Consider the following 16,754-nt stretch of genomic DNA (forward strand, 5'->3'; position numbering starts at 1 on the left):
TTTAATATCTCCTGATATGAAAGAGTGATTTATTTTTTTTAAATCATAAGGTTATATTAGGAAATCATTTTGTATGGAAAGAAGGATTTACCTTACAAGACTAAGAGTTTGTGTATAGCCATTAGTAGGAAAATATATACTTAATATTATTTTTCTACTCAATATAGGGACACAATGGTCTGGATGGTCAAAAGGGACAACCCGGTACTCCTGGCAACAAGGTAAAGATGAAATCTGAAAATGTAGGATGCATTTGTAGTGCTTCTTAGAGAAATACATATGAAGTCCCCTCTAATTAATCTTCCATGTTGTCATTAAACATTTCTCAGCTGCAATAATCTAGAAGTCAGTGGATCCATGTAGGACAAATATGTGTACCTTAACATGAGAAATTATTCCTGGGTCATTATTCTTGAGCCCTCAGTCAAACTAGTACTTTCAATGAGTAAGAGCTGCAGAATTTGGCTCCTAATGATTGGTTATCCAGCAGCACTTAAGACTGATTTTTGCTATCTCCACTTTTCTATGGATTGTATCTGGGGATTTGGTGGGTTTTTTAAAGCACGCTAAAATGAAAAGCTGTCATTTTTCTACAAAATTGTGCTGTGTGAGACACATGCTCTAGTGTAAAGCTTTCTGCTAAAACTTTGCATAGATGCAGTGGTCTTCTGAGTTGAGGATATTTGATCTTCACAGTTTTTTTCTTTTTACCTTCCTCAGATTAGTGCACATTTGAATAGTATCCTTAAAAGAATGTTTTTAAACGTGTTCTAGAAACATGTTTAGCAAACTTTCCCTCTGAGTTTCTTCTTCCACTCCACCTCAGTGCCTAATAGCAGTGTTCTTAAGAAAACACTACTGCAATATTGGGTTGTAGGAAATTTCAATGCTGCTGACTTATTCACAGGACATTTGTATGCAAGAACTTCTAATACAACAATGAAAAGCTCAAATACTAATTCTCCCTCTCGCTTGTTTCTAAGAGCTTAGCACTACTTGCTTATAGAATTATTAATTGCAACATAGCATTCTCCAATATCACTGCAAGTGCAACTTCAGAAAAAACTTGCTAAAGAGATAGCAAACACTCAGTCTGTCCAGTCATTGGAGATTAAAAGTAGATAAAGCAATTAAGTAAAGGAAAGAACAGTTATTAGTGAGAGTGCTAATCTGACTGGAAAACATAGGCATAATAAATCAAGGTCACTCATGATATAACTGTGCTGAAAGCAGTGATGAAGGCAAAAACTTGTGCTGTTCGCAGCATTTAAGACTAGGTGCATTCAGATATATTCAGGATGCAAGTGCTCTAGGACAAATCTTGTCACTATAGACCAGCCTAGACCAACTGCAGGCTTGTTGAGAACACTTAATACTAAAGGCAGAGGAGTCATGTTTTAATGGCTGTCACTCCTATCTCAGTTTTATTGGTCTTACATTAAAAATACCTGAGGCAGATCCTTATTTCCAGCCATTAGACAGCAACTTTGTCACCTTAACCTAAGGCAAGAGAAAGCACCATTCTGCTTCTGCTCTAGCTGAAAAAGAGCTGCTGATTGATCTGAATTGGTAGTTGACAATCCAGGCCCTATCTCTTACGTGTGTGCTACAGCGTAAATATCAGAATAAAGAAAGGGGGTAAAGAAAGATGAGATGGGCAAGTTAAGCGACTTGCTCTGGTCTTCCTCTTCTACGAGGATTCCAGCTGGCCATGTTCCAGTATATGCAGGAACAGTTGCAGTCTCTGCACCCTGAGGACCTGATGTGCTGTTACTGTATACTGTGGTGCAAGTGCTACAAAAGACAAGGACAGTAGGATCCAGCAGTTGCGTATCTCTCTAGATGGTGTTGTGCTGTCTGTCCAAAGCATCCTTTAAGTGATTCAAGCCTGCAAACTTTGTTTTTCATAGGGAGAACCTGGTGCCCCTGGTGAAAATGGTACCCCAGGACAACCTGTAAGTATTTACTGCTGCTGTGGAAAATAATAGTCTGATATATATGGTTCAGCCAGAATTTTGGTTAATTTTTGTTAGTGACGCTCCAGCTAGCTAGCTACTCTAATGTAATAGTATGTGAATATTTAGAACAGAATTGCTTCATATAGGGACTTAGAAGAAGAAAAAAATCTACGTGTGTTTGTTCAGTGAATAGATATAACTGAGTTAATTTTTCTTTCAGGGTGCTCGTGGTCTCCCTGGTGAGAGAGGAAGAGTAGGTGCCCCTGGACCAGCTGTAAGTGGCTTCCCATCTTGACCAGCCACTTACTGTGGCTTTGAATCTGGTCTTTGAATCTCTTTTCAAACTGTATTTATCATGTTCTCTGCTCACAGGGTGCTCGTGGAAGTGATGGCAGCACTGGCCCCACTGGACCTGCTGTAAGTTTCAGTCTTGATCTTTGACAGTCTGGTTCCGTTAGGCCTTGTGTCTCTCTTTCTTTTTATAGAGGATTTCTTGGGCTTCCGAGAAGTTGATTGTGTGGACGTCTTTAATGCAGTTCTTTGTTGCTTATCAGACCATCACAAAAAGAATTAATAAAACATAAACCCTTTGCAGACAATATCCTGAGAGCCTCAGGATTTATGTTAAACACATCTTATCAAAGGAACAAATATTCTCTCATTTGTACTGGTGAGTTCAACACTCAGTGAACAGAATTCTTATTTCCAACAGTCTAAGAGAACACTTCTCATCCCAAAACTAAAGAGACTTTATAGCTTTTAACATAAATTTACCATGCACGTGTTGCAGATGGCTGTAATTACATACATCCTGAAACCATTATATGCACGCCAGGACACAGCTTTGCACCTGCAACATTGTCCTATCTCACTAACAGGAGCTAACCTTTTTTATTCACCACTCATACCCAAGTTATGTGAGCTAATGTGAAAGGCCAGATTTGTCCCTTTAAAAGGAGTTAGTGTTGCTATAGCATACCACTGACTTCAGTAAACCTCATTTATTTCAGTGAAATAAATGTGTGTACAAAGGTATAGTTTTGAAGCTGTAGAATTTCAAGAATAGCCTGGAATAGTTTTTCCTTCCTGCCTTCAAAATTTGAATCAATGATGAAGCTGTTCTTCATTCTGTTAACTTTGCTAAAGTTGATTTTAATACTCCTTGTCATTGCAAACTTGTGTCGTGCTTTAACAGAGTAGAATGTTAGCATAGGTGTGAATTTCACTTCAGTTCTCCCATATGGGGTATTTAAAAAATGTATGTGATTGGGCATTTAAATTGTAGGCAAATAGAGACCTTATAGGTAAGATCTGATGTTATACTTTGTAGTAGAACCAAAGCATTTTAGCCATTTTGAAGGCAAATGGGTTACTATAGGAAAAATATTCTGGAGCTGCTGATTGCAGAGGTGTTACCCAGAATGGGCAGCAGCAGAGAGTTGCATTGGGTCCCAGTATCTACACCAGGCTAAAGTTATTTTACACATACTTAGGTTATGATGCTGTAAATATTCTGCATAGCACTTATTACACTCTGTTTTTTAAACCAGAACAGAAATACTGTTTTATTCTCCTTGCCACTGGGAATTTAAACATAAAAAGAGTCATTGCAATGGAAATTCTGGAAGTTTATATTTTCATACATATCTTAAAGGGCATTTGGTCTTTTTTCTTTGTTTATGCAAAACCAGTGAGGATTCCAGGTACCCAGTTTATAACAAACGCAGTAGGTTATAGAATGTCGTAAGCCAATTCCTCTTTGCTATACCAGCTGACCAGTTTTATTCCCTTGGATTTGTGAGGCAGTTTTATAATAAGTATTTATAATTGAAAGATGTTAGCTCACAAAAAAGTAGGTATCAATCCCCAATAGCTATGAATAAGTTGGATATTTCATTAATAATTGAAGAAAACTATCCCTTTGCATTTCTATGCATTAAAGAATAATAAAGGCTATGAATCCGTCAGTATCTTCTCTTGTGGCGTCTGGGTACTGTACACTACAAAGCTTGTCCCATCATAATTACAAATCTCACAGCAATAGCTAGACACAGTAGAATCAGCAGAAGGCCCTCTTCAAGCTGACATTCCATTGCCTTTGACATTAAAAAAATCCAGTTTAATGAAAGGGCACTGGGGCTGCATGTGTTCACTGCCTCAAAATGTATACTCTGAGTATGAATCAAGATTTCTAATCTACTCGCATGTTAGAATCAACTCCTGCCCTCATCTGCTGTTAAGTCTGATCCAGTTTCTAGTACGTTCTTACTGACCTCAATGCAAGTTGTGCCAAGCGCTGGCTTGTAAAGTGGTGCACAGATCTTACCAACCCTCTTCCCATGTGTGAAGAAGGACAAATGCTGTCAGCAACACAGGGCTCTTTTGTGTGACCAGTAGTCCAGAAAGACCACTGGTGTGAAAGTGTACACAGTTAGTCCTGCACAGTAAAGGTGTTGGAAACAGCCACCTAAGACTTGCAGTTGCAGGATGCAGTGCTCCCCTTTGTTCATTGTGGTACTGTACAGCAAGACATCTTGCCTTGCAGATGCCTGCCTCTGCCCATCCTCTGTGTATTCTTTCTCAGGTGTTTGGCCTCAAGGCAAGGTTTTACCAATCGTTCCTTAATTCACACTTTTTTTAGCTGCACTGCAAATGTTTTTCTGCATTGATCTCGCTCTTAACTGTAGTGAACCAAATCTGTCATTTCGGAGTTGCAAAAGGCAACTGATATTCTGAGGTAATTCTGCGGTAATGGGTGGAAGTGTCTAAGTAAATGTGCATTTTTTTAATCTGTTTACTTCAGCAAGCAAGATGCTTCTGTCATCATTGAATATGTTTACACAACTGCTTCCCTTTCATTTCCTAGGGCCCTATTGGTGCTGCTGGTCCCCCAGGCTTCCCAGGTGCTCCTGGTGCTAAGGTATGAACATCTGCTTCTACTGGTACATTTGATAGTGAAGATGAAATATAGATGAAACTAGTATTGCTAGGCAGCCACCCTCTCAGAAATGGGGGTGCTTTCTTATCAGACAGTTACAGAACAGGATGAGGATGAATCCCTATAGTATTTGGAGAAATCACATATGAAAGCTAATTTAAAATACAGCAGTTATTTCACAGCTGAAGATTGATGCTAGGCAGGTTCAGGAAGACATTGAAAAAAAGTCCTTTTTTTTTAGTACTTCCTACACGGTGCAGTTGTAGATACCTTTAAAAGGTGATGTGGATCATGATAAATAAGCAAAGTAGCAGTTTATATCACTTTACAGAAGTAGTGGAGGGCCAAGAACTCCAAGAAGTGGAGTTGAGTATCGGGCTCCTTCCAGCCTAAGTTCTTGAAATTACAGTGGAGAAGCTTTTCAGGTGTAGGGCAATACCATTTTGCTCTTGCAGACTGTAACTTAGATGATTCAGTTTATTGCTCAGATCTTAGCATTTTTACCTGGGTAAGACTCTCATTATTTTGAATTTTACTTTGTCCAAGGAAGGACAGAGGGTTTTGGGCAAGAGTGTCCCATATAATGCATTTAAAAATTTCACTGACCATTTGCCAAGAAGCTCAGAGCTGCATACAGTTATATGTAGCGTGGTACAGTTTTTCACCCTTAACACAGATACACAAACTCCATGTCACAACAGACAAAACTCTTATCTTGATCCATCTTCAGAAGAAAATAGAGTATTGTTTGCTAGACCTCTTAATAGTAACTGCAGGGAAGATGAGAAAAAATTGAGATCCCATTCTTGTTATTTTTGTGAAAATGCAAGACTTTTGGAAACCATGAAATCTTCTCTGATGCGAATCTGAGTGTGGTTACAGCATGTAATTTCAAGAGAAGACTGCCTACGTGTCCAGGGTGAACTCTGACTACTTAGAGAATTGCTGAAAAGAAGTTGTCATTACATTCAGTTTTTTGTAGTAACTTGGTTTTACTCTCAGGAGCTTGTATTCACTAAGAACCATTTTTCCTGTCATTTACTCCACTGTTAACACTATCCTACAGCACTCTGATCAGGCATTGTTTTGCATTTTGCATCAGTGCAAATGGCATCTTAAGGTGCAAGATAATGGTCAGTTAGGTCTCATGCACTGTGAGGCATCTCAGGCCAATGCTGGAGGCACATGGCTATAGATAGGACTGGAATTGTAATCCTGATTTTCTAGGTCAACCTTCTGTGTAATCCTCAGTGATAATGTAGCTTCTTAGATATGCTGAGCATCTGTTGTTCCTGGGTTAGCCATCAGCTTCAATGGTGCCTAGCTAGGCTTCCCAGCTTCAGTGCCTTTAAAATCCAATAAAAGCTCTCAGCTGCTTGATTTCCTGGCCTCTGAAGTGGGAATATATATTGGATCGTCTTCTTAACATCAGGCTAATATATGATTGCTCCACTATTCCCCTAATACTGTGTACACTGATAGAGGGCTCTATCCTTCTCTCAAACAGGGTGAAATTGGACCTGCTGGTAATGTTGGTCCCAGTGGTCCTGCTGGTCCAAGAGGAGAGATTGGGCTTCCCGGTTCTAGTGGCCCTGTTGGCCCTCCAGTGAGTAACTTGCCAGACTTTATCTGTTGTTGGACAGGTGCACTTGAGAGTCTGAATTAACCAGTATTGTTATCTTTCTTAATAGGGAAACCCTGGTGCTAACGGTCTTCCAGGGGCTAAAGGTGCAGCTGTAAGTACAGCCATACTCACACTTGTTTGTTCTAAAAAAAATATAATTCAGTTAATGCACAGAAAAAATAATAACTTTTTTTTTTCCCCTCTGTTGGACAGGGTCTTCCTGGTGTTGCTGGCGCTCCTGGTCTGCCTGGTCCCCGTGGTATTCCTGGTCCTCCTGGCCCCGCTGGTCCTAGTGGTGCTAGAGGACTTGTTGTAAGTGACCTTGTATATTGCATGTCTTCATCTGAAAATTGGACACAGTGTCGACATTTGTAAAAGATTTCCTCTGGATATATTTTTGTATTTAATGCAGACATTTTCTCTTGCTCCACTATAATTAAACATTGTAGTTCATTTCTGGGTCTCACTGCTTGCTTCAGATGCTGGGACTGAAAAGGTTCACTTTGCACTCCTCAGTAGAGGAACCAGCCCTGAATATTTCATAGTTCAATTACTGCCATTTCAAAGTATCTTTAACATGTTTCTTTTCATGCCTGTTAACCCAGAAATACAATTATGTTCACTAACCATTTATCAAAATAGAGGCAGGCATGGCATTGGATGATTAAATAGCTTTTTGATTAATGAAAGAGTTGTCCAGGTAGAAAAGAGATGTTTGGAATGATGCTTAATTCTATGATCTCTTTCTGTTTTGGACTCTAGGGTGAACCAGGCCCTGCTGGTGCCAAGGGAGAAAGTGGTAATAAGGGTGAGCCTGTAAGTATGGCAACATATGAAGGTTGTTTCAATTAATAAAGCCTGATAGTATCTGCAACACAACATCTCATTTCTTCTTTTTCTCTGTTTGCCTGAAATAGGGTGCTGCTGGACCTGCTGGACCTCCTGGTCCTAGTGGTGAGGAAGGCAAGAGAGGCAGCAATGGTGAACCTGGCTCTGCTGGTCCCCCCGGCCCTGCTGGTCTAAGAGTAGGTTTTCTTTTCATGTTTCAGAAGTAGAAGCAAAAAGGAAAGAGGAAATAAAGCTAGACTCACAAAGGCAAATTAAGTAATTATGAGTGATTAAATTTACATTTATGCTGCTAAGCAAAGATCATTTGCCATTCTGAACCTTTTGATTAGTTGGGACCAAACCTATTTTTGCTTTATATTTATGCTGTTTATTATCTGATCCCTGAAGTAATTAGAGGTTGCTTTAATTTATCCATTGTGTAATATTTAGCAAATTATCTTTGATTGCTCTTAAAGCTTTGTGATGGTATTTAACTGCTTAAATCAGATAATTGGCTCACATGTAATGTGAGGCAAAAAGTTTCAGTTCAGTGTCTTCAAGGGTGCCTAGTACCCTTTTTACTGGGTGAGGAAACCACTCAGTGAATTTCAGGAGGCATGTGGCTTCATGCAGGAGCACGAATTCACTGGAAAAGAATAGGAAATATGGCAGTGTTTCCACGAAATTTTTTTGGTAGAGATAAGGATTCAGTATTGCATCTTGAGTAGGCTATATAGAGTCATAGAGAAGCCAGTAACTCTCTGCAGAGAAGGGAAGGTGAAAAAGTGTGGGCCAGGCTGTGGGATCCTAGCTGCTGGATAAAGCTGCTATTAGATTACGATGAACAGTGAAAATGCTCTGATACAAGCAGATTAGAATTTAAAGAAATCTAAAGGAAGTGAGAGAGATTTCTTTCACAATACACATTTACACTGAGGTGTGTGTGCTTAGAGCTGCACTTACCTCAAATTCAGCAGACCTGCTTGGAAGGCTGAAATTTATCAAGCACTATACACCATACAGGAACATATTTATTTCTTTCCCTTTCTTGATTTGTTTTGTGTTCACTTGCAGGGTGTGCCTGGATCTCGTGGTCTCCCTGGAGCTGATGGCAGAGCTGGTGTCATGGTAAGACTTTTGTCTGGGTTACTGTTTCTAAATCATCTTTTTATATACAGATGTGTGATGCTTTTTGTTACCTCTGCCTGATTTTATTTATTTCGTTAGGGACCTGCTGGTAACCGTGGTGCTAGTGGTCCTGTTGGTGCTAAGGGTCCTAATGGTGATGGTGGCCGTCCTGGTGAGCCTGGTCTTATGGGTCCAAGAGTAAGTTTGAACTCTGTGGTGTAAGTTTAAACTATGCAAAAAGAGAATGTCTTACAATTTAGGGGCAAAATTATTCAGAAATCAAACTGCAAAAATTCAGCCTGTGCTAACCACAATCAGGGCACTTCTACCACTCTACTGAAAAAACATCCATGAGGAAATTATTAAGAAACATCAAAATGTATATTGAAATTAATTTCTTTTGTATGTGGTAGCATTTGATTGCCTTATCGTGGAGCAGTGCCCCCTTGTACTGGGTACTGCATTGACTTCTGAGAGGGGGTTCCACTTGTGGTTATTTATAGAATGTGATCACTAAGATCACAGCTGAAGTGTGCGTCCTCTTTAACCAACTAAAAGAAAAGCAAACCCTACTAAAATGATGTTAGATGGCTGATCTCAATTATTTCAATTTTATTTTACAAACTATTTCAGGGAAAACAGCCATCTACCTTTAGTGGTGCTGGCTGCAGCCAGATTATGTCCATGTCGTTGTCTTTTAGCCTCTTTATACTACTCTTTCTCTTCCTACCCCACCCATTGAAGTGAAAGAGTTTTCAATGCACATGTGAACTATTAGGCATCTGCAAACATTTAAGCACATTCTGTGCTAAACTAGAGCCTAAATGAGTTTATCTAAGTGAAACAGATACTTACCTATACTGATTTTTCAACTGGCATGGGAGCACACACCACCAAATGAAACTTCAGTGTGTTTTAGATGTAAACTTTGTAGGACATACAGTCCTCTTTCCACAGTGTATATTGATAACTTGGTGTCTGTGTGTGTGCACGCATGTAGAAAAATTTTGGTTAACTGTTGGGTGAGTTGGTTTCCTTCTAAAAACATGAAACCTTTCCTTTCTCAGGGTCTCCCAGGTCAGCCTGGAAGCCCAGGCCCTGCTGGCAAGGAAGGTCCTGTTGTAAGTACCTTGCTTTTTGTTCTATTTCCCCATTGCATGTGAAACATAGCCATAAACTGAGATTTTAGAAAGCAGAGATCTCAGCATTGAGCTCTAACACAACTCTGTGTAAAACCAGCAAGATTTTACTACCATATTACTCAGAAGATCAGTGAGAAACTTTTCATTCATTTCTGTGGGTCTCAGATCAGGCCTATGTCCTGGAAGGAGAAGAAGAAATACACAGTTCTACAAAAAGAAGAAAAATGGAGGAATGCATGAGCATGCGATGTATAAACAGTGTTTAAAAGTTAAATGCCATTTCCTTCCTGTCAGTACACATTTCTCCTAAACCTGAACTCTAATTAAATTACCCCAGCCATTTAATAGTATGATTTCTTTTTCTAGGGTTTCCCTGGAGCAGATGGTAGGGTTGGGCCAATCGGTCCAGCTGGTAATAGAGGTGAGCCTGGCAACATTGGATTCCCTGGACCAAAAGGTCCCACTGTAAGTACAGTACAGAAACTTTTTATTACTATGAAGGTGTTTCCAGACGAATCTGTAGGTCCTCAAATCTAACAATCAAACACATCTCCCTGTGTCCTCCTGTACTGCTTATTGGATAGCATCCACTTACATTCAAGAGTTCTGTTTTAAATTATCTTCCAGTTATCTACAATATGATTAAACAAATGAAAAACAATTTAATTAGTTTAGGAATATTTGGACATTGAAGTGATTAGATTAATATATGTCTATATTATAATTTCTGCATGTCCATTTTATCATTTCTGTACATACACTTCAGTAAAAGTTCTGTAAAGGTTGGCCACCAAGCCTAATTTTAGGTTCCAGAGTATTGTTATTTATGGAGCACAATCCAAAGCTCACTCACTTTAGAAGAAAAGCTACCAGTGATTTCAGTGGGGCTCTTGACAGGTCACACAGAGGCCACAGATAACAATAATCATCTCCTGGATTTGTGGTGTTGCTATACATACACACACATGCAGACATTTATAGTGTATTGCATAGGATACTACGCAGAGTGTCATGAATTACGATCTCAAAAAATAAAGGAATGGAATTTTGAAAAGAAAAGACATTCATTTTTGAGCTATTCTTTCTAAGTGGTTCAACAAGGTAATGGAGCTTGTCAGTGTTTTAATTAGGGTTAAAGAAATGTTACAATAAATCTTCTGACAAGAGGAGTATAGGTCTCTGTTTAGCAGTTTAAACTGAATCTGATATAAAGTCTTAGTTAATTTTTGTATCTTTTTCTTTCAACTTCAGGGTGAACCTGGCAAACCTGGTGAAAAAGGCAATGTTGGTCTTGCTGGCCCACGGGTATGTGGATATGTTTTCTTTATCAACTTCCAGAGAGAAAAAAGTAGATTTTCAAAACCTCTGTAATAAGATAGCATTGTCTTTTGCAAGCGTGAATAGATGATGAAATAGAAAAGCACTTGGGAATGCATTCATCTAGCCTCATGTCAGTGGGGACTATTACTTAAGGGATAAATGAAAACTACCCTTCTTGGGTATTAATTGGGAAATTAATTATGGGGTATTAGCTTCCTATGAAGAGGAAAAAATAGTACTCCCCATGCAAATTTTTGAGGACAGTGTATGGTTTCTAATTTATCCTGTAAATTTCCAGCTTCTTACTAATAGTTAAAATTCACTAATTCTTCCATTTAAGGGACCAAATAACTGGTTTGTTGTAGGAAAAATGCTGTCGGCAAGGTTCCTATAATCTGTAATTTCAGAAGAAGTTTCCTTAAGGATGAATGTGCTGCAATAACTAAAACAATCCCCAGAATTTAAAATTGTAAGCATCTTCAGTCCCCTTTGACAGAGAAGCTCTTACAAGTAAATGGTTAAGTTCAAAATATGCAGCAAGAGACCTTTGTTTTTGGCACAGAATCACTTTAGAGAGATATTATACATAATAAATCCAAACTTTGATAACAATTTCTATATTCTACTTGAATACATTTAGGGTGCTCCTGGTCCAGAGGGAAACAATGGTGCTCAAGGTCCTCCTGGAGTCACTGTAAGTAACAGCCTCCACAAGATCCAATTTGTGATTTACTTTTCATTAATGGGACTTCCCCATTTTAAAATATGTTTTCCTGTATTTCTCCTTCCAAGTTAATCACTTGTTTGTTCCATCCAGGGCAACCAAGGCGGAAAGGGCGAACAAGGTCCTGCTGGCCCTCCTGGCTTCCAGGTAAGTAACTATGTGCACTGCCCAATCTTATCTATGGTTTACAAAGCATGAAGTGCTTCTGCCTTAACTTTATTTGTATTCTTGTTTCTTTACACTTAGGGTCTGCCAGGTCCCTCAGGTCCAGCTGGTGAAGCTGGTAAACCAGGCGAAAGGGTGAGTAACAGATACAGTACTCCACAAGTAGGGGCAGGCATTGCATAAGCATTATGTTTACAATTGCACATGTAGTAAAGCAACACCCTGTTGGAGCCATTTGCCAAAACAAAGCAATCCATGTTATATGCAAAGTTTAATAGTCCCTTTTGTTAAAGCTAGCCACAAATTAAGAAAGTCTGTTGGAATCTGCAACGTACTACTTTTTTCAAAGTTTTGGTATAAAACTGAGCAAAGCCAATCCTTTGCTTTCTGGGCCTTAAGCAGCAATAAAATATGCTCCCTCCCCCAAAAGACAAGACAGTACATGAAAAACATTTTACTTCAAATTTCTTTTGAAATCTTCAAGGTTCATTCTAACCTGCATTACTCCAATTGTATGCTTTTGCACCTCAATTGACTTCAATGAATTTACAGCAGCATACAACTGAAGTAGCTCAGTGGTAATTCAGGCTCTAGGTTCTGCTCAGTTAAAATGCGTGATGTAATCTGCAAATTGTTCATCCTATGTGTCATAACCACCTTTTAACATTTATAGTTACATCTCTCTGTGTCCCTGTAAAGGAGTTTACATCGCATGTACCTGAAAAATGAGCGTGGAATTTAATAACTACTTCTTTCTTCAGATAAGAAATTATTATCTCATGTGTGTTTTGAGATATTGTGCAGCTATTTGAAGAGGGTTTATTTCCATGTATCTAAAAGACTGGGTTTAGTCTAAAGATTTTCAATATGCTGCTGCAATTTGAGAAGCATTTATATTTACTGCTAAGAAACAAAGCACATTTTAAGCTAATAAATTTGCTTTAGAAATAAGCTTTACCAATACATCTACTGTCTTCTAGGGTCTTCATGGTGAATTTGGTGTCCCTGGTCCTGCTGGCCCAAGAGTGAGTAACTCATTTGAAATCAAGTACAGACTATCTTAATAATGTGTTCAATAATAATAGTAGCTATATACATTTCCAAGTTTCTCAAGACAAACAGCTCTTCTCACTTACAGACTACAGTGTATTGCAGCAGACTCCCAGGAATGAGGGAGAATTTTCTCTGCTCTTTGCTTGTGTCAGGGTATATGATTATATAACACAATAGTTGCCAGTGTTAGCAAACTTCTAGATAAGCAGTATGAATATTACCCAACTAATGATATCCTGAAGAGCTGATGTAATTTTTTTTTTTTTTTTTTTTATTAATGAACCTCACAATGAGAATGTGGATGACAAAATACTGATCCTACAGTGTTACACTGAGGCCTGGTGCATATGAGAATTTTCATTTCCAGTGCTTGTGCGCAGACCTTCTTAGCCTGACCATTTCAGTGATACTATCCCTTGCTAGCCGGCTCCTACCTCCCATGTAATGTCTTTGGGAACAAACGGTGGGCCGAATCCAGAGCCTGGAATAGTTGTTAGAAGATATTGTCTCCCACTTCCCTTTATTCCTGCGCTGTGAATAAACATCCATAAAGAGCTTTGTGTGGAGGCCTTCCTGCATGGCAGAAGGTCCTATTTATGCAAAGCAATAAGTAGTTTATAAAATGCTTGATTAATTATTTGCTTTCCAAATCCACCTATAAAGAGGTTGATATTCAAACTGCTTCTTATGCTTCCTCTTTTCTTCTGACTTCCAGACTAAATGTATTCATGACAAATATTCCCATTCACTCTTATCAGTCGTGTCAGTCAGTTTAAATAGCACTTTTCCTCCTTATATTTAGTGCCCTGAGGCTGAATGAAGAACCATGTCCTCTTTAAAAATTCATTTTGCTAATCTATCAAAGCCAAGTTCCGTTTATCATTGTAGTAGCAGTATCTGTCTCTGCTCTAGCTTGTCTTAAACATCTCATACCTAACCAGAGTGTATTTCATTCAGTATTCCAATTAGGTCTTACTGATGCTTTTTTACAACAAAATTAACACTTCCTAAAAATATCTCGCTGCTTGTGCCAGATCACATTTGCCTTTTTCATGTCCGCATCATACTGTTGGCTATTGGCTATCACCTTTCCCTTTCTGTCATTTTCACTAGGTGAAACCTCTGTTTACAACATAAATCCTCATTTTTGGTGCCTAAATAAATGGCCTGGTACTTTGCATTCTTGAATTTTGTCCCACTTCTACTGTGACAGCCATTCAGCAGGTTATTCACTTCTTTGGGTGTAATATGCCTACCTTTCTTCTGTTGACAAGAGTCTCCACCTTTGTGATATCTGCATATTTCATAAATATCTTTCTTTCTTGTCTGCCTCTCTGTCATTAACAAAATGTATGTAAAAATAATGAAAAGATATATTAATTGGGGAACATCACTAAAATATAAGTTAGCCTTCTGCATCGTTGGTGCTTTTTAGCAGTGTGCTATCTCTCCTTGAGTCAGTTCTTTGACCACATTATAGTTCTTGTACAAACTCCCAGATTCTCCAAGATAACTAAAAGTCTCCATTATGCCTTATCAGATTATTCACTGATGTCCAGCTTGATCACACTGGGATAATTTGAGATGTCTTTAGTAAAAATGGTATTTCTATCTGTGATAGATCTATTGTGCATTTAAGCCCCGTTTCTGGCTACTTCCATGTGTCCAGATGACCTCTCTTTCAGAATTTATCCCTATACTTGTTATAATGTACAGGTCATATTAGTAAGCTTTAGCTGTCACCTTTATTCTCCAATATTCACCAGGCATTTGCCACTGCAAAAATAATTGTTTGCCATTTACAATGGCCCCAATTTCACTAGAATCCATTATCTGGCCTCAAACTGGTATCAGAAGCTCCATTTGACAGTAGAATTCAAGACACTGTTACCAGAATGAGCACAGTAGCCAAAATACATGTTCAAGAAGTACTTGTACTTTAATTGTCACCTGTTATCACGATGCAAGACTTTAGTACTTCCCTTTGCTACATTTGCGTCAAAAGCTAGAGCCAATTCTTATGACCAGTTTAGTTAATATCTGCACAATTCTAATACAGTTCTTAATGGCTTGTTCAGACAAAAATGCATCGTGTTGTCATTGCTACTAGTCAGTGCTTTTAAACCTCTAAGCTACAGAACAATTCGAGGAAAAACTCAAATCAGACTGTCTCCTGCAGGGTGAACGTGGTCCTCCTGGTGAAAGTGGTGCTGTTGGTCCCGCCGGTTCCATTGGAAGCCGTGGTCCATCTGGCCCACCAGGCCCTGATGGCAACAAGGTATGCTTTTTCCAGCTGCCATTGCCTTACTGTTGAATTCCTGATGAAGGTAACCCAAAACCTTCTTTCCTAAGAGCATAAGTGATTACTGGTAATAGGTAGTTACCTATACAACATAGCCCCTGGATCATTTCTTCAAGTGGTAAAGCTCCATCCCCAGCTAGTCCACACTAATATTAAAAGTTTTTATGTTTTGGACTATAGATGATGGGATGGGAACTCCAGTTTGGACTCAGTTTGAATACAGCTTGTCAGCTGGGTATACTATTATTCTGTTTTGAGATAGGGTCCAAGATTTTGGCCAAAATTCATGCTGACTTCTATTTATACCCACCTTTACTTATACACAGGAAGTTCTTGTGTCTAGTAAGCAACGTTCTCCAAAACATTAGCACAATAATGAGCAGTCATCTACCAAAATAACGTTGGCTCGATGCTAATTGAATATGGGTCTTAATTTTCAAGGTTTTCAGGGGCAGTCTTTCCACAGAACTTTAGTTTGGAATATGGGACACCCTAAAACCTCAGGAGCCCACAGAATCAGAGAGAGTGTTCACGTCTGGCATCTTCACTAGCTGAAAATGTAAAATAAGTACAATAGCTTAAGATGAAATACTACTGCTCACACTGTTTACAAACAAGCAGAATGATGGACAAAGTAGTAATGACAGAATTTTGCTCCAAATTGTGTGAATGATTTGGCCCTGTCTTACATGATATGCTGTTGCTGCTAGGGTGAGCCTGGCAATGTTGGTGCTGCTGGTGGTCCTGGTCCTGCTGGCCCTGGTGGAATCCCAGGAGAGAGAGGTGTTGCTGGTGTTCCAGGAGGCAAGGGTGAAAAGGTAAGGTGGACAACCAGCTTTGTTACTCCATGCACAGGTTTGGGAGATGCTTGATTTTCATTAATTTAAAAAAACCTGCAGGTTACTCCAATGAGACCTTCATTTACTGTGAAATTGTATTACTTAGTATTCAATAAATAGAGGTTTTGTTGGTCTAACAGACTGACAGTCCTTTCTAAGGTTGTATTTTGATCTTTGCTCAGCATTTGGAATTGGTTTAAGTGGCAGTTAGTTCTTCACAGGATTGGTTAACAATGAGCTTATCTTTACTGAAGAAATACAAAAGCTGTCTTTGAGTACAGGCTTTACAGTAGGAATGGGCCTACTGATCACAAAGGACTGAGTCTCTGATCAAATCCTTGACTGCTCTAGGTGCAGTGGCTATGGTATAAGTAAATCAGTTACAAAAACTTTGTAATTATATCAGTTTTCTATAAAATCAGAAAACATTTTAGCCAATGGAAGCCCTTATATAAAGCTGTGAAGTGTGATTGGAAGTCCTGTTGCTACTTCTGCTTTATCCATATAATTATTTATAAAATTATTTTTATCTTGTTATGTACATCTCATTCTATATTCTCTTCTGTTCATTATTTAAACTCTAAACTGAGATTTCTAGAACCGCTTTACTTGTTTTGACTAAAAAAAATCCATAGTCATTTAGCATAAATAGAGTTGTAAGGAAATTAAGATGAAAATTGCTTGCAACTTTTCATAAAATGCTATGTACTGACATGCAGATTAATGCAGAAGA

General features: G+C 38.7%; 1 protein-coding gene across 1 annotated transcript in view; it reads left to right on the plus strand.

The window, feature by feature from the left end:
- Window positions 1-16,754, plus strand: part of COL1A2 (collagen type I alpha 2 chain) — a 43,262-nt gene that overhangs the window by 11,102 nt on the left and 15,406 nt on the right. Inside the window, exons 12-32 of the mRNA XM_059818265.1 lie at window positions 168-221; window positions 1,911-1,955; window positions 2,179-2,232; window positions 2,331-2,375; window positions 4,825-4,878; window positions 6,404-6,502; window positions 6,588-6,632; window positions 6,734-6,832; window positions 7,283-7,336; window positions 7,438-7,545; window positions 8,423-8,476; window positions 8,576-8,674; window positions 9,544-9,597; window positions 9,985-10,083; window positions 10,870-10,923; window positions 11,579-11,632; window positions 11,756-11,809; window positions 11,909-11,962; window positions 12,808-12,852; window positions 15,060-15,158; window positions 15,893-16,000. Coding sequence (XP_059674248.1) covers window positions 168-221; window positions 1,911-1,955; window positions 2,179-2,232; window positions 2,331-2,375; window positions 4,825-4,878; window positions 6,404-6,502; window positions 6,588-6,632; window positions 6,734-6,832; window positions 7,283-7,336; window positions 7,438-7,545; window positions 8,423-8,476; window positions 8,576-8,674; window positions 9,544-9,597; window positions 9,985-10,083; window positions 10,870-10,923; window positions 11,579-11,632; window positions 11,756-11,809; window positions 11,909-11,962; window positions 12,808-12,852; window positions 15,060-15,158; window positions 15,893-16,000 — 1,431 coding nt within the window. The remainder of the gene's footprint in view (window positions 1-167; window positions 222-1,910; window positions 1,956-2,178; window positions 2,233-2,330; window positions 2,376-4,824; window positions 4,879-6,403; window positions 6,503-6,587; window positions 6,633-6,733; window positions 6,833-7,282; window positions 7,337-7,437; window positions 7,546-8,422; window positions 8,477-8,575; window positions 8,675-9,543; window positions 9,598-9,984; window positions 10,084-10,869; window positions 10,924-11,578; window positions 11,633-11,755; window positions 11,810-11,908; window positions 11,963-12,807; window positions 12,853-15,059; window positions 15,159-15,892; window positions 16,001-16,754) is intronic.

This window comes from Gavia stellata, chromosome 6 (genome assembly GCF_030936135.1).
Source record: "Gavia stellata isolate bGavSte3 chromosome 6, bGavSte3.hap2, whole genome shotgun sequence".
NCBI classification, from domain to species: domain Eukaryota; kingdom Metazoa; phylum Chordata; class Aves; order Gaviiformes; family Gaviidae; genus Gavia; species Gavia stellata.